The 20,791-nt window shown below is 47.4% G+C and overlaps 2 protein-coding genes across 3 annotated transcripts in view; both read left to right on the plus strand.

Moving 5' to 3' along the window:
* The window catches only part of Scfd2 (sec1 family domain containing 2), a 319,157-nt gene extending 302,956 nt beyond the window's left edge, over positions 1-16,201 (plus strand). For both annotated transcript variants that reach the window (XM_051198353.1, XM_051198352.1), the window contains 2 exons: positions 7,570-7,689; positions 14,769-16,201. In XM_051198353.1, the coding sequence (XP_051054310.1) occupies positions 7,570-7,689; positions 14,769-14,861 (213 nt within the window). In that variant the 3' untranslated portion in view covers positions 14,862-16,201. The remainder of the gene's footprint in view (positions 1-7,569; positions 7,690-14,768) is intronic.
* The window catches only part of Ociad2 (OCIA domain containing 2), an 844,164-nt gene continuing 824,916 nt past the window's right edge, over positions 1,544-20,791 (plus strand). The window contains exon 1 of the mRNA XM_051198371.1: positions 1,544-1,549. The gene's annotated coding sequence lies outside the window, so the exon portion shown is untranslated. The remainder of the gene's footprint in view (positions 1,550-20,791) is intronic.

Here is a 20,791-nt window from a genome sequence, read left to right on the forward strand (position 1 = left end):
TGAAATGGTATGAGGCCCTTTCCCCTCTTTCTCTGTGTGCTTCAAACATTTTTGTTGCTATAATTGTTCCATTTCTTATGTGGCCGTGCTTAATTAGAAAAAGATTCATGACAAGAGATTCAAGCACCAAGCCTGCCTCTGGGCCCTGTGTCTGAGTCGATGTGATAGCCTCATGGCCTGGAAACAGGAAAAAGCCCACATGAAGGAATGGCATTCACACGTGCCATAAAAGCAGTCAAAACTGTTCTGTCAGATACCAACAAGTCACAGCAACTTAATCAAAGGAAGGCGAATTCACCTTAAGGACCAAAGGATATCCAGGGACCCCAAAGACAGCAATGCAGAAGGATCAGACCAAAACCTAGGAGGCCTGTCTGGAAGGAATGCAGTACTCAAGACTGCAGTGTTCTGCAGAAGAGGTGAAATGATGGCGAGCATGGTGTGGGTGCTCAGCTGATACTAGGTAAATGTATGGGCAAATGTCCAGCCATAGCTTTTGGTTCTCCTAGATAGTCAAGTGTTCACAGAGCCTCATCTGTCTTAGAGTGACTGGATGACCAGTAGCCCAGTTGGGCTCAGGACCTCATTCCATGACCAGAAAACCATGTTTGGACAGCAAGGACACACTATAACCACGTGGCTTCCAGCAGTCCACTCTGAACTGAGGGCAGATGATTGGATTATAGATAAGACAGTCACGCAAAGGATGCCTTATGATGGGGGTGGGAGCAAGTGCTGGGCTTTTGTGAGGGTCCTACCTGCCCTGTCTTCCTTGAGTGATGACTGTGATCAGGGCTTCTGAGTCACTTAAACTCTTTCTTCCAATTTTGTTCTGGTCAGTGTTTTATCACAGCAAACTAGAAGAGTACCATTGAATGATGTTTGGGAATATGTAACAAATTCCTATGTGCTCTGAAGGCTTGCCCCAGCAGCACTGAAGGGAAACCATCGTGAGCCTGGAACTAGGTGAGGCAAGAAAGATAAAAAGTGGGACTCTGAATTTAGGTAGGCTGAAGGAGGGGGGGCAGGAAGAGTCACTGTGGTCTCCACAGAATGGGTATTGGTTGCACACACCAGTAAGAAGTTGTCCATGGCCTCTTGTGTGTTCCAGGTACCTAAGTGAATGGGTTGATGCTGTCCTGATTGGGAAGCAGAAATGGAGAAGAGGTTGACTTGCTTTGGGTGCTTGTTAAGTTTAGGGGATTGTGAGATACCTCTGTGGCCCAGCAGTCTGGACCAACAGTACAAGGCAGATCCACAGGCTCTGGAGTATAGGTAAGGATAGGATCACCAGGAAAGTGTCAAGAGTAGAGAGAGGTCCAGGGCAAAGCATGCAGGAGCCCTGAAGAAGAACCTGGACAGAAAGGGAAGTTAGAGAGTTTAGGAAGGAAAAAGCATGGAGAAGTTTGGGGAACAAGGAGGCTGTGATTGCCAAGATACAGCATGGGTTCTCAACCATAGGATGGCTCTGGCTGCCTGGCAACCTTGCACAATGCGACAGAGTCCTATGAGGACCAGGTAATTGGCTCTTGTTTTTAAAGGACAACATGCAGTTTTAAGAGATGAAAATAAAGATGTCTCCTTTATAGATGGCTGTGTGTAGATTACAAGGCAGATTGCCTCCCTCCAGCTCATCAGCAAGGCAGACCCAGAGGACAGTCTTAACTGCAGCGCAGTGCTTAGACCCGAGTGATGTCACTGAGCCTCTGTGACTCTATCTGCAAGTGGGCCTGGAACAATGCTTGGCCCCCCTCTACTGCTTGCCTATCCTCCACAACACCTTCCCTGCTTCCTTTCTCCCCCCTCCTTTCTCTTTCCCTCCTCTCCATCTCTTCTTCCTTCTTTCCCCTCCCTCCCCCTCCTTCTTTCCTTTCCTTTGGGCTCCCCACCATCTGCACTTGCCAGTTTACTTCTCTCCATTTTCCTTCCTCTATGCACTCATTAATACAGAAGCTCTGCGCAGCAGGAACTCTTCCTCTGGTCCGTGTACTGCTGAGTCCCTGGTACCTTGAGCAGTGCTTCCTATGCCCCATAGTACTTGTTCAATAAATATTTGTTGGATGGATGACTAGAAAAGTTAACAACACCGTGTTAGAGAAGTGTTTGGTGGCAGTGGCAATGCTGGTAATGACTCTTGTGGCCATTTTTAGAGTTGGAATGGGTCTTCCCAGGGCCTGGTCTCCTTTTAAAGCTTGAGCCTCTCTCACTGCCTCTGTAGAGCACTGATTGCCAGTGGAGAATAGGGAACTTGATCCTGTCTGTTCTGTGGCTAAGTGAGGGAAACTGGGGAAAGCAGTGATATGCAGGGAGGACTCAGTGGCAACATCCCCCAGAATTCCAGAAAAGCCCAACACTGGAAGTAGCAGGCTCCCCACCTTGACGCCTCCTTCATGAAAGCCAATCCGGACATCAGAGTGCCTCCAGAACCCACAGCTTCAGATGCGCCATAGCCTGCACTGAAAACCTGGGTGTGGTGGTGGGGGGGGGGGGAGAAGCCATTTCCCCTTACCAGAGCTGAAGTCTTTAAATCCCAGCCCTAGGCAGCTCATCAGGTGACAGAGAGCAGAAATTCCACCTGCTTTATTACACTCTGCATGTGCAGTGACAGATGCTCTGTCAAACTGTCGTCTTCAGATTGTCACCCTGCGACCTAACCCAGACAGGACACAGTCATGTGTGGCTGCTTATGAGGAATGTGAGATCGGGATGGGAACAGCTCCATTTCCCAGCAGCCTGCTGGCCTGACACGCTCTGAAGTGAAAGTCTGGTATCAACACACAAATCTAAACTGAAACCAAAATAGCAAACACCAACGTGCATTAATTGAACCCATGTATTTGTGCCTGGACCAACATTCTCTCCACTCCTTAGCCCCAGGGAATTGCTCTTTGTTGTTGCTTTGCATTTCATTTTCTTGTCCTTTTTCATCTTCTACTGTGTCCTTCCAAGATTCTCGGCATGTGCTTCAGATTCCAAACTCTTATGGAAAGCATATGTCTTGAGGAACATACGCTGCCATGAGTTCCAGGGCCAGTTGTATTTCTGTCCCAGGATTAAATGAGAAACAACAGTTGTTTGTGGGGGTGGGAGGCTTCTCGGGGTCTGGCTACTCAGAAAGCAGCGTGGAGCACAGAGAGAGTGGTTCTGAGACGTGTCTAAGCAGGGACCATTACAGAAAACTACAGCCCCTCAAAATGCAGAGAACAAGTGACAGTGCAGTGTCCCACCCCAACTGATGTGTCTACAACACAGCTCCTCCTCCTAAGGCTCAGGGAGCACAAGGGAAGATGGCGTGGAAAGATTATGAGAGCCAAAGGAACAAGAAGTCAGAAATGTCAGAGAAGCTACACTCATGAAGTCTCATCAGCATGCCTGCCTGGGCAGGATGGCACTCATTGTCAGTGTTCTATAGCTGCGAAGAGACACCGTGACCACGGCAACTCTTAAAAAGGAAAATGTTTCGTTGAGGCTCGCTTACAGTTTCATTATCATCATGGTAGAACATGGCAGCATGCAAGCAGACATGGTTCTGAAGAAAGAGCTGAGAGTTCTACATCCTGATCCACAGGCAGTGGGAGACTGTATCACACTGGGCATAGCCTGAGCAAGAGACCTCAAAGCCCACTCCCACGGTGACACACTTCCTCCTCCCACAAGGCTACACCTCCTAATAGTGCCACTCCCTATGGGCCAAGCTTTCAAACACACTAGTCTTGGGGACCACACCCATTCAAACCACCACAGGCACCATGATAACATGGAAGGGGGAGATCTCATGGGGTCCTAATCCTAGGCAAAGAACTACAACAACTAAGAATGATGACGGTAGAGAAAGAATCTTCCCCAGGGAAGGGCCCTCCAACTCATTGTCTAATACCAAGTGGCCAGCCCTGAAATATATACACATAAGTAACATTATATGGACTGAGCAGGTTATATTGATATATTTAGGAATGCATTAATTAGAAAGAGAGCAAGAGGGGTACATGGGATGGATTGAAAGGAGGAACATAGTATTTTAACAATAAAATCTCAAGCCAGGCAGTGGTGTCATATGCCTTAATCCCATTACTTGGGAGACAGAGGCAGGCAGATCTCTGTAAATTTGAGGCCAGCCTGGTCTACAGAGCAAGTTCTAGGACAGCTAGGGCTACACAGAGAAACCATATCTTGAAAACAAAAATTAAATTAAAATGTAAAAGTCTCTAATAAGGGAAAATAAAGTAAGAAAACAAAGGATGTCAGCTTATACATCCTACACATTTGTTCACTTTCTTAAAATGCTGTATTATTATTTGTGTGCTTGAGATACATGGGGTAAGACACATGCTACAGCATGTATGTGGAGATCTCTACTTCCACCTGTTGTGGGCCCCAGAGATCAAGCACAGACTGCTAGGATTGTGTGGCAAGAACCTTTACCCACGATCCACGAAGCTCTCTCACCAGCCCTACTTACCTCTTTTATCCACATAACACTTTCCAAAAGCTCACCATGTAAAACATACCATGCTCAACACCAAAAATGCCAAGGTCAAGATGCTCAAGAGTCAAAGAAGAAGGCAGCTGTAGTGGAGCAGCAATCTGGTTTGCCAAGGTCAAGATGGGAGAGCTTAACAGATAACAAGCAAGGAGCAAGAGTAGGGGGTGGCCTGGGAGAACCAGGGGAAGAAATGCCCTTAAGAAATCACGAAAGAGGGCAACAGAGAGGAGGTGAGGACACTCCCCATGGAGGAAACTGAGTGCAGCCTAAGAAAGCATGATGCAGGCAACACTTGGGAACTGAAATGTCATCACACTGACATAGGGCAAAGCCCATTGCTGTGGCCCAACCTGGAAAAGGCCCAGGTATTTAGGTGAGCAAAGGAAAGGAGCCACATAGAATGTTAGAATGGAGGTCTAAGGATTGAAGGCAAGGGGGAGAAAAACAGGAAAGCACACATTTGATCATGGTAAAAATCATCATAAATGGCTCCAGCAAATGCTGTATTTATGGGAGATGAACTGGAGACATAAAGCAGACAGTCTTACACTCTGGAGTGGGGAGACCAAGATGTGCAGGGACTGAGCATCTAATGGAACTGGGTGGTTTTACACTGTGGCCCCTGTGTTTGTCTTCTAGGGGCTTTTGAGAATTAACAAGGATAACACACATAAATGATGTAGCACTTGCTGTCGTTGGTACTAAATAATGGTATTTCTGAATGCTTACAAGGCCAGGGCTAGAGGGATGGCTTGGTGGTTAAGAGTACATACTGCTCTTGTAGAAGACTAGAGTTCGATTCCCAGCACCCATGTTGGGCAAAAATCATAACTCCAGGGGATCCATTGCCTCTGCCCTCTGTAGAAATCTGAACTTGTGTACACAGACACACAATATACATATTTTTAAAATAGTAAAAAGTATTTTTTATAAAAGATCATAAGATAAGTTTAAGAAGAATAAATGGGGAATGACAATACCAGGGATGGGAGACAAAGTAAAAGATGTTACAGTGATCCACTGCTAGTGCAAAACTGGTGGTATCAAGGAGATGCCAGTGACCCCAGGGGCAGAATGGACACAACTTGATCTGGATCAGTAGTTTTCAACCTGTGGATCGGACCCCTTTGGGGTCACATATTCACTATCCTACATACCAGATATTTACATTACAATTCATAACAGTAACAACATTACAGTTATGAAGTAGCAACAACATCATTTTTGGGGTCACAACATGAGGAACTGTATTGAAGGGCAGCAGCATTAGGAAAAGCTTGAGAACCACTGCTCTAGAGGATGAACGGGGCGGAGGAGGGTAACAGGACACTGGTGTGTGACTCAGACAATTGCACTGTCAGCAACTCAATAGAACAGAATTAGTGGGACATAGAGCCCTTTGAATCAGGGGACTGGGGGTGTCTGGGAGGTGATATCCAGCGAGCTCAGTGTGGGAAATACATGCAGATGAAGAGGTCCTTCAGGGACAATGGATTGGGTGCAATGAGCAAGGGGTCATGGGTAGAGCCTCAGAGGTATCCGCATTTAAAGGGGCAGACCAAGAGCAAGAAAAGATGAAGAGCTCTGAGAATAAATGCCCAGAGTTGGGGAACAACCAACAGAATGTCATCACAGTAGGTGAGTGGGCTGTTAACAACTGACAGCTGCCACAGAAACGTCCTGTTAGATAAATACCAAAAAAGTGCCCATGACTCCTAACACCATAATAGCCATTAGTGGCTTATGCAAGTGACCCCAGCAATTTCAGGAGATCATGGGCTAGCAGGGTTTCTGAAAGCGTGTGTGGATTAGAGAACAGTGAAGAAACACTGGGCAGCAGTGGAAGGTTCCGAGGCCAAGCTAGAGGCCAGGGAGGCATGCCGCTTTGAAACATACTCTAGTATTCATGTACTTATCATGAAGACCCTTTAGTGTTTCCTCCTTCCTTTCCTTCTCCTCTCCCTTTTTCTCTAACTTATTCCCTCCTTTCGCCTCTTCCTTCCAGGCTTCCTCATGGCCCACTAGCCTAGCCTGCTGCATTTTGGAATAATCCAATGCCCTTAGATGGCTTGTGCATCCATGGTTGGAAACAGTCACTCTGTTACTGCCCTGTCTTGCTGAAGGGGAAGCCTATGGCTTCACCTCACCCATGACTTCGGTGTCCATTCAGGCAGCTGACAACACCTTCTTGGGCAATGCCATGTGTGGTTGCTTAGTCCTGCCTGCTCCATATGGCTGCTTACTGCTCATCTGTAGAGCTTGACCCATGCTGTTTGTCCTGATCACTCCCCCCCAGAAAATAGCTGATGGACACGACAGCCTCCAGGAGTCTTCTCTTGTTCTCCTTCATCACTGGATCAGTTTGAGGGTCACTGTGCATTTCCCAAGAGTCATTCTAGGATATAATAACACTTTTCTTATGGGTGAAGTTGCAAAAACGAGGAAGAAAGACTCTCTAGCAGTTAATGTGACATTCATATAGAGCAGGTCCTTTGCTATGGCTGCTTTGATGAAATGTCTGGTTCTAAATCATGCCAGAGTGGTGATCGCTGTGAGGGTGGCCCATGCATCTGTCTATATATCTGTCAGGTGCCATCCCACCTCCTGAACTGACTCTGTTCATCCCACAGACAGTGATAGAACACCAATTCTGTGCTTTAAATGGGTAAGTGAAACAGTCAGTCGGCAGAGGTCTAGACAGGCATGCCTGCCATGGTAGAGTCTATCTTAGTAGAGGAGATACAAGAAAAAAAACACATAAAGGCCATAATAGCAGCCATGGCAGCGCTGTGGGACAAATAAAGACAAGTGTGTACTGAGTCCTGAACAGAGATGAGCAGCAAGGTGTACCTCAGCCCTTCTCTTATTTAATGGCACTAGCACCCTTAACTCTCCTTTTCATAAAGTCTTGATATAGGATGTAGTAAGGTGCCATGTTGTGCATTTTCCTAGCCAGTGGGGTCATGAAGCATTAGCACATCTGGCTGCTAATAAACCATTATGGCTCCAAGGTTCCTCTGTGCCACCCACAGGAAGAAAGCAGCAGCCATTGCTACTATCTGATGTGATGTTGTTCTGTTTTGCAGGTGAGCCGGCCCCATCCCAGTGACCATCCCCTCTTGATCCTCTTTGTGGTGGGTGGCATCACAGTCTCTGAAGCCAAAATGGTCAAAGACCTTGTAGCATCTCTGAAGCCAGGAACCCAGGTACTGAGTCATGGGTGACATGAGCAGGAGTCCAGGGGCAGCAATGGGAGGTGTGGCAAGGGCTTCGTTGTTCCTCTCTGACTTGCTCTCTTCACTATCTGCTCTTGCTCCACACATCCTATTACCTATCATGTTCTCCTTCCCCAAAGTCATCCTCCTGGCAAGACCAACCCCACCCACACCTCTCTGAGAGGGTTTTTGGTTTTTTGTTTTGTTTTGTTTTGTTTTGTTTCGATTTGTTTTGTTTGGCAAAGTCCAAACAAAGCCTGGTGTGGTTAAATTCTCACACCAGGCAAAGGGATCCCTGTTGTTTACCGAATAAATAGTGCCAACCAGGAAGTAAAGAGAGTGTGGGTCCAGAAGCAGGGCACGGCTGTAACTCTCAAAACACTGTAAACTCCGGTCCCCAGCATCCTCCAAGCCACAGCATCCCGTGTCCTCCAGCTAGCTCTGCTAAACATTCTACAACCTCCCAAACAGAGCCTACAGCTAAGGTCAAGACATTGTACTTCCATCTATACCACTGAGGGATTCCAGAGACCCATCCCATCTGTGGCAGTCACAGGAAAAGAGTGCTGCTAAGAGCTTCAAGACTTCACCAAGATACTCGCTAATACTTAAGACTATCCCCACAGCACATAAAACGGCTGGGTGGGGATAGTAGTGTTCTAACCCAGGCCTGTCTACCTGGGTGGTGATGTGGCTTCCTCCCGATTCCACATGCTCTTTGTATCCACACAGCCAGCATTCTCTCCTTCTGTGATGTCCTACAGTTGCTCCAGACACTTCCTGGCTCTGTGCTGGCATCCCAACCCACACTATACAGGAAAGTTCTTGCCTATTCACTGACAACTCCATATTTGCCAGCTTGGTCTCTGCCACTTTTCCTTGAGGACAAAGGCTGGCCTGGGCTTGACCATATGGCAGGAGCTAAGTAAGCCTGGGTCTGGGTGGGTATCTTGATTTTGGTAGAAACAGTCTGTAGTGGTGAGTGCCTGTGCCTACTGATGAAATCAAGAAGACCTTATATCTCTTTATATCCCTACTCACAACTAGGTGAGGGAAGCTGGGTATTTAGGGAACAGACTCAAGTCTGGGAATGACCAGTCATTGTCTGTGACCCTTTCTGCTAGTATCACCTATTATCATCAGAACTGGTGAAATTTCTGGAAAACTAATCATTCTAACCTCCTTTTGTTCCCATACCAGCAGAGTTAGGAGTCTACTGAGACCTTTTTTGTTTGTTTGTTTGTTTCCAAATAAGTAAACACCTTCTTGCTGTCCCTAACATGGGAACCACATCCTAATTCCTTAAAACAACTGTGCTTTGGGACAGCCTGCCAGACACTGTACTCCCTTCTCTAAAAGGATGGAGTGCAGATGCTTTCAAAGTCTGGGGACAGTATGCCAGCAAAGGCCAGAATCAGCAGTGTCTTTGCCAGTCTGGCCCTGTACCCACTGTCTGCAGACAAAGTATCTCAGAGCGATGGAGGCTTAAGGAACAGGCTTGGCCAGTCCTTGTCCTTTGTGTAAAAGGACCTAAGAGGATCCTCACAACAGAGGGGAAAGCCTGGAGGCCTCCTTACCCAGTGCCTTTTGTCCCCAAGCTTGTGAAAGCAGGGGGTGCTGCTGGAGTGACATTCTCTGTGGCTGGCAGCCCTCCCCTTCACCTGGCGGGTAGCTACCCTAGCCAACAGCTAATAGAAAGCTCAGTCTTCCAATTTTAGAAGCGCTCTGGAAATCAGCCCTTGCTATGAACTGTATCTTAATGGTATGTGCGTCACTTCCGTTCTCTACTTATGCTCACGCTGCTGTTGGGAGTGTGTGAACCCTGCTGAAGGAGCACATTCCACAGAAGCAATGTCCCATGAGGCTGTCAAAGGCACAGCTGGCCTGACCATGTGTGAGCAGTGCCCATCTACACAGGGCAAGAAAGTCTTTGCCATCACTCCCAGGGACTGCTGATAAGAGAAAATACGCAAGTCTTTCCTTGACTCGACTAAGGAGAGGAACTCTCCCAACCCACCCTAAACAGGCACAAGAGCAAATCAGGAGTGTCCTGAGGCTCCTTTCCTCATGCGCTTGTGCCAGGTGCCAGCCTTGCCCCCTCACTCTGCTGTGTGGCATGGGGCCCTGTGGCCAGATGCTCTGGCCAGCTGAACTCTGTGGCTGCTGAATGGTAGCCATGAGGCCCACAGAAGCCTGTGATTGTGAGAAGACAATAACAGGGAGGTATCCTCACAGAAAACAGCCAGGTCAGAAAAAGAAAGAGAGGCCAAGCATGGGAGCTACCCGGCTCTTAGCTGCTTACCCCAGCGGGTGTGGACACCATGCCTCCATGAACTTCCACACATCTGAAGCACAGTGGTGTTCTGTGAGAATTACAAGCATTTAAAAACAAAACATAAATCCAGAAATATAGCTATACACAATTCCTCATACATGTTTGGGGGTCTTTGTAAAATTGACAGGGGACTGAAACAAGTCTGAGATCTGAGACATTAACAAAAACACCCACACCAGAAGGGATGAAGCACAGAAGGATCTGGATGTCATGGTGCAGACTCTGTAGGAGACCGGACCCCCAGCCCTGACATCTGGACCAGGTGGACAGCAGGCCCAATGTGTCACAGGGCTACTGAAGAGAATAGCTGTCACCCTGGATTAACCACTCAACATTTTATGTCCTGGCACCAGAGGATGGATGTGTACCCATGTGTACAATATAGCACGGGTACAAGCAGGGTTAGATCGCACCCCTAATGTCTGTGCAGAAACCATAGCTGCTGATGGATGGATGAAGGGCCATGTGGGCACCTGTGCTGTGTGCTTACTTTGGGGATGGAAATCAGGTTTAGAAGAAAGGGAGAAAAAAAATAGTCTGCTCTTTTGATTCTTGGTATTAGAAACCAGAGGGCTCTGAATCCCAAACCCTAGATTTGCAGTCAGTAGAAACAGAACAGACGTCATTGGCACCTGCAAATCACAGTGTGGCTGGAAAAGAGGAATGCCAACCAGCAGGCCTCCCAGGGCTAGGCCTCCCCAGCTGAGTGCAGAACATGCCAAGCAGAGGGCTGCTGGAGGGTCTTGGCATCTTGGCTCTGGGGACACTAAGGTCTTTTGTGCTGTCTCATTGTGAGTAAGCTCCATCTTTGGACAGACCTTGGTAGCCCCTCCACCATTAGCTACGCTTGCTAATGCTAATCACAGTTGCCTGTGGCTCTGCTGTGATGTGAGCTCTTCACAGACCAATGCTTTGTCTGCTAAATGCCGTTTCTCTGTTAGACTGTGAGACCTGTGGACAGTCAGCAATGACTGTCTAGGTGGGCGGTTCTTGTAGGAGGTGTTCTTCTCAACAGCAGTGCACAGGCAGGTGGAATGCCCCAGGTGAGGAAGCTCTTACTTCTGAACGCCACACATGGCAGGTGACAGGCGAAGATAGGGCACTCGGGAGCTGAGGAGTCAGGGTGAAACGCTATTCAAACTTGAATGATGCCAGGCCTGAGCTATGAGAGGGAAAAGCAACAGCAACCAGAAGAAGAATTAAGAGGAGAGAAGAGCTGAAGAGGAGAGAAAGGGAAGCTGCAGCTAGGGAGAAAGAAGACCAGAAATGCAGAGAACAAGGACCCTTTGTAGGCAAGGAGCATGGTAGTCCCTGGAGTTTGTCTGTTGCCAGGTCTGCTGTGAAAAGCCAGCTCTCTGGAAGGTATTCTCCAATGTCAAATCAACCCCCATACTTGGCTGTATTTGAAGTATTTGCATTTCATGTGACAGTTTCAAGCCTCTCTCCCATTTGTAGCCAAGATTTTAGAATGGCAATTTTAGACAAATAATGCACAGTCTTGTGTGAATTAACTTGGAAAAAAACAGAAAATACTCTAAAGCAGTCTAATTATCAAAAATGCCAAGGGTATAAAAATGATGATTATGGGCTAGAAAGATGACCCCGCAGCTAAGAGCACTTGCAGAGGACAACAATTCAGTTCCCAGCACTCACATGGCAGCTCACAACCATCTATAACTCCAGCTCCAGGGATCTGACACTCTCTTCTGGCCTCCAAGAGCACCAGCTGTATACACACACACACACACACACACACACACACACACACACGCACGCACGCACGCACGCACGCACGCACGCACGCACGCAAAGCACTCATACATGTGAAATGAAAAAAAAAGTTTTAAATGCTTATGGATATTAACATGGTAGGTTGTAACCCTGGTGGTGTGACCTGATCCAGTTATAAACACCATATGGTAGGGTTCACTGAACTGATACAGAGTATATGTCTCTCTCAACTGATAGAGAGTAAATGTAGGCTGTCATCTGCCCAGTCTCATCTGAGGCCTTCCTAAATGAAAAGCTCCCCACTGTCCAGGGCTGAATCTCTTGCCTCCTTCACTGTGTGCCTATCCTGCCCATTCAGTCTTTTGCTCAGTTATGTGTGAACTCAGTGTTGCATGCCCTGCCCTGTACCAGGCACTGTGCTAAAGAAACAATTGGAAATGGCAGTGTGCCACGGGGCACACTCAGGGAGGCAGGAACATCTTAGCAAACTGAAAGACCGTAGAAAGAATAGGGGATTCTGCCCACATAAAGGAGCATCCCCAAACACCCATTTGTGAAGCTGCAGATACTTGAGGGTAGCTGACACATGAGACTGACCATAAAGAGCTATGAAGGAAAGATGTTTGGAATTCAGGAGGAAGCAGACTCTGAGGCCTGGGATGCTGTCCTGGAGCTGGGCTTATCAAACAGCCATAAAAAGAGAGTATAGGTTTGAATCCTATGAGTAACAGATTTACACTGAAAGAGCACACTCTGGCAACTTCATCTCCCCTTCATCACTTAAGGGTGCAGCGAGATGCAAGGAGGGAAAGTATCAGTGGGAGCTAATGACAGCAGCCACCACCAGAAGCCTGCATTGTGCTAAATGTTCTGCAATGTTCATCCGGGGCAGACAGTGTTAACCATGCCTGAAAGGTGAGCAAAGTAGGACTCGGAATGATTAAGCAACTGCTCCAGGGTTAGCTGGGGTCCACTCAAGCTGGACACGCCTGAGCCTGTGTTCTCCACCACAGCACAGCACTCGGGAAGAGTCCTTGGACTCAGCCCTGCTTTCTCCCTTCCTCTCAGGCCCCCAACGTACTTCACAAACTGCTTCTGTTTCCAATTGTTTGTCTCCACCTGATGCAGAGCAGGCTCCAGATGCCCTTCTTGTTTGGATGAGAGGAGCCTGATCTTTGTGTTCACACTCAGAGAAAACCAATCCAGACTCTGTCAGCCATGGCTGTGCGCCCAGTACAGGGCCTGAGCAGGACAGGTCCTTTAGGCTCCATTCGCTGCTCTCAGTATTGATGTCAACTGAATTTGTAGCCACCCCCACCTCCAAGTTCTTCAAACCTGACAACAAGACATCATCTTTGGAGACACACTCCATCCTTACTTCTACCCTTAACTTCAGTTGGAGAGGAATCTATTAGCCTCAGACTGGGTTGAAAACTATGGAGGCTGGCAGTATAGCAGGGACTGACAATCATGGGAATGGAATCTCTTCTGCTTCACGGGGGTCTATATCCTGCATCGTGTGTGTGTGTGTGTGTGTGTGTGTGTGTGTGTGTGTGTGTGTGCATGCGCACAGCCAGAAGAAGCCATAGGACAAACAAACTCAACTGTCATCCTTCAGGACCTATCTACCTTGTTTTTTTGAAACAAGCTCTCTCAACTAAACTGGAGCTCACCAAGTAGGCCCCCTGGTCAGGGAACTCCAGGAAACTGCCTGCCTCTGCTTTCCCAGTCCCAGGATTACAAACACACACCGCCTCACCCAGCTCTCTCATGTAGAGTCTGGGCATGGCATACCAGTTCTCATGCTTACACAGACTCCGTAAGACTCCCCTAAAACGATATGAACCTGTAAGTGTTTTTCAAGAAAATTCTGTGCTTTCAAATGATTCGGAAGGAGACCTGCAAACCCATCACCACATCGCAGTAGTTGAGCACTTCCTGGGCTCTCAGTAGAGGAACTTATGTAATCCTGGTGACAGCACTACAAGTTCTTCTTTTCTTTCTGGGACAGATGAGGTGGGAGAGTGAGGCTCCAAGTAAAGTGGCTGTCCTTCGGGGATCCAGCCAGCCAGCAGTGGAGCTGCTACTGGCAGCTCTGGCCTGAAAGCCAGCTTGCCACATGCCTGTTTTGTTTGGTGCAGCATACATGCTGGGGCCCACATGCTCTGGTGGCAAGGGCACACTGATGTTCACCGTTGTCCTCACACCCTCTTTGCATAGATCTCAAGGGGAATGAGAAGTTCAGGTTTCGGTGCTTTTTTTTTTGTTTGTTTGTTTGTGTTTTTCCCCTGCCAAATGTATGGGTTGGTTGGCATTAACCACATATTTCTTGAGATAGCTCTCTTCCAAAAACAAGTGCTTCAAAGGCAATTCTCTGAGAAAAGCGAGGGAACTCTTGAACAAAGTCACTAAGATGTTATTTTCCAGAAGAAAGACAAAATTCTAAATGTTTCTTTTCTCCATCCCTTGACCATGGCCCGGCCCTGCTCTGTCTCTGTCTTGCCCCCAATGAACTAGTTGAATTTGGAGTGGATTACTTCACTGATTTCATTACACCTGGGGTAACTTTGAGAGGACAGGGAGGTGTCCTCCCTGAATCTGTCCAATGTCACACAGCCCGGTGCAGCCCAGTCATGCCACACTCTGGTGCTGGCCTGTGGCATTCCTTCTGGAGCACCTCTGCGATTTCCCGTAGGCACTTCCTTATGGAGGGTGCTAGTGCCTGCTTGGGCAGACCCTCACCTGGCCCTCACAAAGCATACCATGCCCCCAGGCAAGTCCTGGAACAAGCCATCTTGGTGTTCTAGAGAGAGCATCAGCCAGGTGGGGCCAAAGGATTAGATGAGCAAAGCATGAGCCGCACTTGGCACCCAGGTTATAGATGAGGGACCCTGTGCCATGTCTGCTTTCTTCATGACACTCACCCCATGCCTCCTTCCAGAGACCATCCTTAGCCCTTAACTGACTTCCCTGACCGTTGCTGTGCTTGTCCCTCCTGTCATAGGTGATGGTGCTGTCCACAAGACTCCTAAAGCCACTTAACATTCCTGAGCTGCTCTTTGCCACTGACCGGCTACACCCAGACCTTGGCTTCTGACATCTAAGAGAAGATAAAACCTGTAGGAGCTGGAAATACCAATACCCATCTGTCACCATTCCAGATATGCCTCCAAAGTCAGTGTTCCCATTACTAATTATAGGTATGACTTAATTCTACCAGAGCAGGCTTCATAACCATGCAGAAGGCAGTGTCTGGACTGCCTGTGTTCTTCAAAAGTGAAATAAAGCCTTGCATGTACATTCTTTTTCTAAAGGTGTCAAGCTCTCTTTAGCTGACTTGGCCTACAGGCCCTCATTTAACCTCTCCCCTGTTGTAATCTTCCTGGAGCTGCCTGCAAGTCCCTTAGCTCTGGGTAGAAACCTGCCGGCAAGTGGTAGTAAAGATAAGCATTGTGGTTTGGATTTGGTCAAGGGAAATTAAATGTGCTTACAATTCTCTGCTTAAGGAAACCAGACTGTCCTTGTGACTGTCCTGGGACTGTGTTTCTCTCTGACTCTAAAACATTTCTGAAAGACAAGGAAGGGAGGGGTGGCCTGGCCAGCGCTAGCCTGGTAGACTCTATGAGTGGTAAATCACCCCAGGACTAACAAAGGGCTGCTTTGTTCCAGCTTGTTCTGGGAGCAAGGCAGCCTGCTACTGGGAACAGCAGTGGGAGGGACAGCAGGAGGGCGGCCAGAGGGCTGTCCTGCTGCACATGGTTTCCTCCTGTCCAGAGGAAGCCCTGTGCAGAAGAGATTCCCTTCCAGGGAGTCTAGGTTGGAACCCCAACTCCCAAATGGTCTTTGTGATTTCAGATTCCTACTGAAATAGAAAGCCTTCATCTGGGACCTTACATTTTCTTTCTGGTCATAACAGAAAAACCCAGACACATCTAGTGAAATTATATGAGAACTCTAGGGAAAAAGAAAGAAAGAACTGCTTGGAACCCAACCCAGACATCACTTATAGGTACATGGCCAGTGGGGGTTCCTGGTGTGAGTAATGGATGTCTGAAATGAGACAAAGCCATGAACAGTTTCTAGAGTGGATTAAGCAGAAAGACAAAATAAAATATAAACCGAGGCATGGCTATACATCTTACTTCTCTATTAAATGCTGTCATTTTAGGGAAGTAGAAAAAAAATACTGTGCATTTAGAATCATTTTAAATCAATGGAGCTGATTTTTATGAAACTATATGTTCATTTTCATATGCAAGTGTGCTTTCTACCTTCACTAGATCTTTGATGGTGCTGAACTATAAAACTATAAAACTCTTTTTTTAAATCCCATTAAGCTTACATTTGAATGAGAAAAAAAAATGGCATTAGCCTCAAAGAAATTATATGTATGCAGAGATAAGTACTTTGTAAAATAAAGAAATTTAAAGTAACCTACCATGTGACTCAAAACTGTTCATTCTTCCATTCATTCTCAAATGTTGAATGGGAACCTGTGGAGAACATTCCACATACTCGGAGTTCTGAGTCAGGCTCAACACACACCAGACACCAGCCTGACTCCATGGCACTAACGAATGAGCAGCTGTGCCTCATGCCTGGGTTCCCCTGGGTTTCTTCTCAAGGTTAAGTTGCATACCATGTGTGAAGGGAATCTGGAAATACCAAACCAAACTGCTAACCAATGGTTATGTCTGGAAGACACATCAAGGGGGAGGCTAGCAAAAGGTGAGTCACCCCCCCATTACCTCTGTACTGTTTCAGGGTTTTATATCAAATGTATGTTTGTGTGTTGCTTATGTGAATTTAATAGTTTATCTTGGCAAGTTGTTTCTTACCTAGTAAAAGAATATTCAGAAACATCGACTCCTATAACAGGATAACATTACCAGTTATGTTAGCATTCTAGAATGCTCTAGCACTGAAGTAAGTATGGCCATGGGTAGTGTTGGTGTGAGTAGAAGTGTGAAAAGTTTACTTTGTTATCATCATCTTCCATCTTGATGGCTGCTGGTTGGAAGAACTGGGCCAGGCAGACATTCGGTGATCGAGGATGTGGAGACAAGCAAGCTGGAAGAAGTCGGTGTCAACTGGACTCTGGTTTAAATAAGAAGATTGGAGAAACAGGAGAGACTCCTGGTCCTCGATATTAAACAGCGGGAGCATAATATAAGTTTGGTTGTCGTCCTACAAACAGCTGTGAACAAGTAAGAGAAAGAGGGTGGCTTGGACAATGGAACACTGTCCTGTGGCTGTCTTTGGACACTGAATCTGTGCTCATTTCCTAGATGAGGGAGGGATTAAGGAGGATGCTAAGCATATCCCACCCATGTGAAGGAGCCCATGGGTCAAGGCTCTGGGGTCCTCTCTGACTTTATGTCCCAATGCTACCTCTCAGAGCCCATGTTTATCCAAGCCTGCACCAACATCAATGAGATGGGTGTAATGGAGCCTCTTTCCCAGAGAGCTGCTAGGGAGCCACCTCTAATAGAATGGCTGGTACACAGCTCTCACTGAGTTATATCAACAGAATGGTAATAAGTGAATAGAGAAATAAAGTCTTAGTCCAGCCAAGGCCATCTAACCAAGAGGTAGGTCTTGGTGCACATCTAGTAGTTCATCTGTCCAGGTCTTAGTTGAACATGACGTTAGATGCCAATAGACCATACCACACTGGGTTTTAGTGCCAATTTAAAGAGTAGTACTTAGAACATGGCTCAGGGTAAGCTGCTCAGTGCTCCCACATTAACCAACTGTCTGTCACTGTGGAAAAATATCTGTGAAAACCAGCTTGCAGGAGAAAACCTGTCATTTTAGCTCTCAGTCCCAGAGGTGTCAGTTCAGTCGCTTGGTTCTGATGTTTCTGTGCCCATGGTGAGGTAGAACATCATACATGATAAAGAATATGTGAGAGTGGAGATCCATTGGACATAGGATAGCCAGGAAATGGTGGGGGGTCTAGGAGCAGGGACAAAGTACATGCTCTCAAAACAGCCAGTGAGCTGCTTCCTCTTGAGAGTCCAATCCTCTCAAGTTCCGCCTACTTCCCAGCGTTGCAGTAAGGTGTGAATCTCTCAATAGACTGATCCATTGGTGAAATCAAGGTGTTCATGATTCAGTTACCCTTCCCCAAGGCCCCTTCTCTGAATACCCCTGCATTGAGGACCAACCTTTGGAAGATGTTTTAGATGTAAGCATAGCAATGCGTGAGAATCACTACTTGTGATGGTCTGAAGAAAAATGGCCCTCGAAGGCAGTGGCACTGTTAGGAGGTGTGGCCTTATTGGAGGAGGTGTGTCACTGTGGGGGCAGGCTTTGACGTTTCTTTGCTCAAGCTTCGTTCAGTATGACAGTCTACTTCCTGTTGCCTGCATATTCACTCCTTTTCCAGCACTATATCTGCTTGCATGCAGCTGTGCTCCCGTCATGATGATAATGGACTAAACGTTTGAACCCATAAGCCACCACTTCAATTAAATGGTTTTTTGTTTGTTTGTTTTTTTGTATGAGTTGCTGCAGTCATGGTGTCTCTACATAGCAATAGAAACCCTAAGACACTACTAGTGATAAATGTTGGATGATTGACTCTGCAGATCCTTGTTTCCGTAGAAACTTTCCCATCGCTAATGTTGACCAGAAAGCAGCATGTGTAGTCTGGGGTTGAAAGCCTTATTTACCATTTCCACATTATCCAGATGTATGAATTTTAAAGGGACCTCCCCCACGCTCCTTATGGTAGCCACCTGAAGGTGACAGAAATGGCCCAGCTCAGGAGCTGAGAGGTAGTGACTCTCATGCCTGGGTATACTTACCACCTAAAGTATGTAGGCCAAATTAAACATACACAGACCAATCTCTTACCAAGGCCCTTGCAGCCACTTTTTATATGCATAATTAAAATTCCAGTAATTGCTTTGTGACTGCTCCTCTCAGAAAAGACAGCTGAGGTCTGCTCCTTTCAGAAAAACCCTGTCCCCCCAAGCACAGGGTGCAAGCAAAGTGTTTGGAAGTATTCCACACAGAGGGTCAGGTCCTATGTGATAGCTGTTTGTACCAGGGTCTCTACAGTTACACTGATATTTCCATAACAAATAATTCCATACCCCCCCACCCTCCCAAGACCACTATTGTTTCTTCTTACCCTGGTTACCAGAAACAGCATGTCAACAACAAACAATCTAATATTACAAATGTCTGTTGGCTTGCCCGAGAAACATCAAAACACTGCATCTCTGCTTTGAAAGGAACTTCAGAAAACCAGATGGTAGAGGACTTGCAGACCATTTCAGAAGGAGCTGGAGAGGGGCGGGGTCTCCCCACCCTCGCCAATAACTCTAATCCTACTGTCTTCTCCGATTCAGGAACTGATGAAGACAGTAGGAACCTTCTGAAACCTGCTCTCTGGACTTCCAGAGGAGAACCCAGACAGCTTTCTGGGTTCTTTATTGTAAGCAGGCAAGTGCCTCCCTACTGGGCTGTTCCCGGGAGGTTCTGGGAGCTCTCCACAGCTGGGTGTTTGCCATGTCTGCTAAGCAAGATCATAATGTGCCAACTGCTCCACTTTGGGATCAGCCCACAACTTGTTCCCTTGCCCAGAAAATAGATTTGTTTCTTCCCTCTTGGGGTATACGATCAATGCTGAAGTCCCCCCTTTTCTCCATAAATAAAGGGGCTCTCTATATACATATCCATAGCCCCTAAAGCTTGGGGTTCTGAGCTGCCAGACAGGCAAACCTCCTGGAGCTGGATGAGGAGGGAAGTTTCACAGCCCCTCTCCCAGCCTTCCCTGCCTCTGTACAGCAGGGCCAGGCCCAGCCTGGGGCTGCAAATGGTTTTGATTTGAGGCTGGGATGAAACTAGAAAGCCAGACATCATGACAGACGTGGGTGGGGCTCTGAGACAGGCCGGCTGGGAGGCAGCCCCTCCAGCCTGGACGTCTTTATTACTGAGGGGGCTGGAGGCCAGAGCAGCCAGCAGCCTCTAGCTAATGGCAACAGCAGATGTGGTCTGATTGCCAGGAGCCCTGGGGCCAGGCAGTAACCTAGCCAGTAGCAGAACGGAGGTGGAGGGAGGTGGGGAAGTGAGGACAGGAAGGTAGGCTGGTCAGGGGAAAGCCCAGAGCAGCAACTGCGTGAGGGAAGAGGGGATGGCAAGCCTTGGCACCAGAATGGCTTAGGGTAGGGTCCAGGATCAGCTTCTTGAGAGCTGAACCAGTTGCTTCCTCCCCTGTATAGGATGCTGAAGAGAGATGGTGGGATTGATGTATAGAATGACCTTGTTTCAAACACCTCCTATTCCTGGTGCCCAGTCAGTAAATGAACTAAAGTGCTGTTACTGTCTGGCCCTAAGCTAACAGAATCCCTTGGTTTCCTCATCTTAAAATAGGAGCGATACAGTCTCCCTCCCGAGACTCCCAAAGATTAAAGAGCATGTGCAATCTGGTATGTTGTAAATACTCAATAAGCCCTCATCCCTCTCCTCCTCTACCCCAGACTCATACCTACCCCTGCCTGTTTCTCAGCCAGAGTTTGTAGACGTCAAGTGGGGGAGGATAAGTGGGGAGATACTAATACTGAGAAAGATAAGATTAGAGAAACATTGTGCCAAACTTCAGCTGAGAACACTGCTGTTCTAGAACAGTGAAAAGTTGTCCACCTGAGACAGTGGCCTGGACGACTCGGTGTTAGGTGGTTCCCATCAGAAATTTATTCTTATTCTCATATTCTCCATCTCCTCTCTCTCTCTACTTCATCCCTCTGTAGCCAAAGACCCCCTGTAGTGGAAAGATGAGGGTGAGTGTGCATGGGGTAGGGAGGCGAGGGGCAGTCATTAGTGCCAAGGGCAGGAGATGAGAAAGTGCAGGGAACCAAGGCTGCCAGGAGCCTGACCAGAGCCCTACAGAGACGTCCATGAATGAGCGGTGAGCAAGGAGACAGGTAGCAGTAAGAGACAGGAAGCCAGCTCTGCCCACCGCTTGTGCTACAAAATTCTACCCTCCACAGAGCTCCTTGTCTCCCATTTCAGATG

This window comes from Phodopus roborovskii, unplaced genomic scaffold (assembly GCF_943737965.1).
Source record: "Phodopus roborovskii unplaced genomic scaffold, PHOROB, whole genome shotgun sequence".
Taxonomy (NCBI): Eukaryota; Metazoa; Chordata; class Mammalia; order Rodentia; family Cricetidae; genus Phodopus; species Phodopus roborovskii.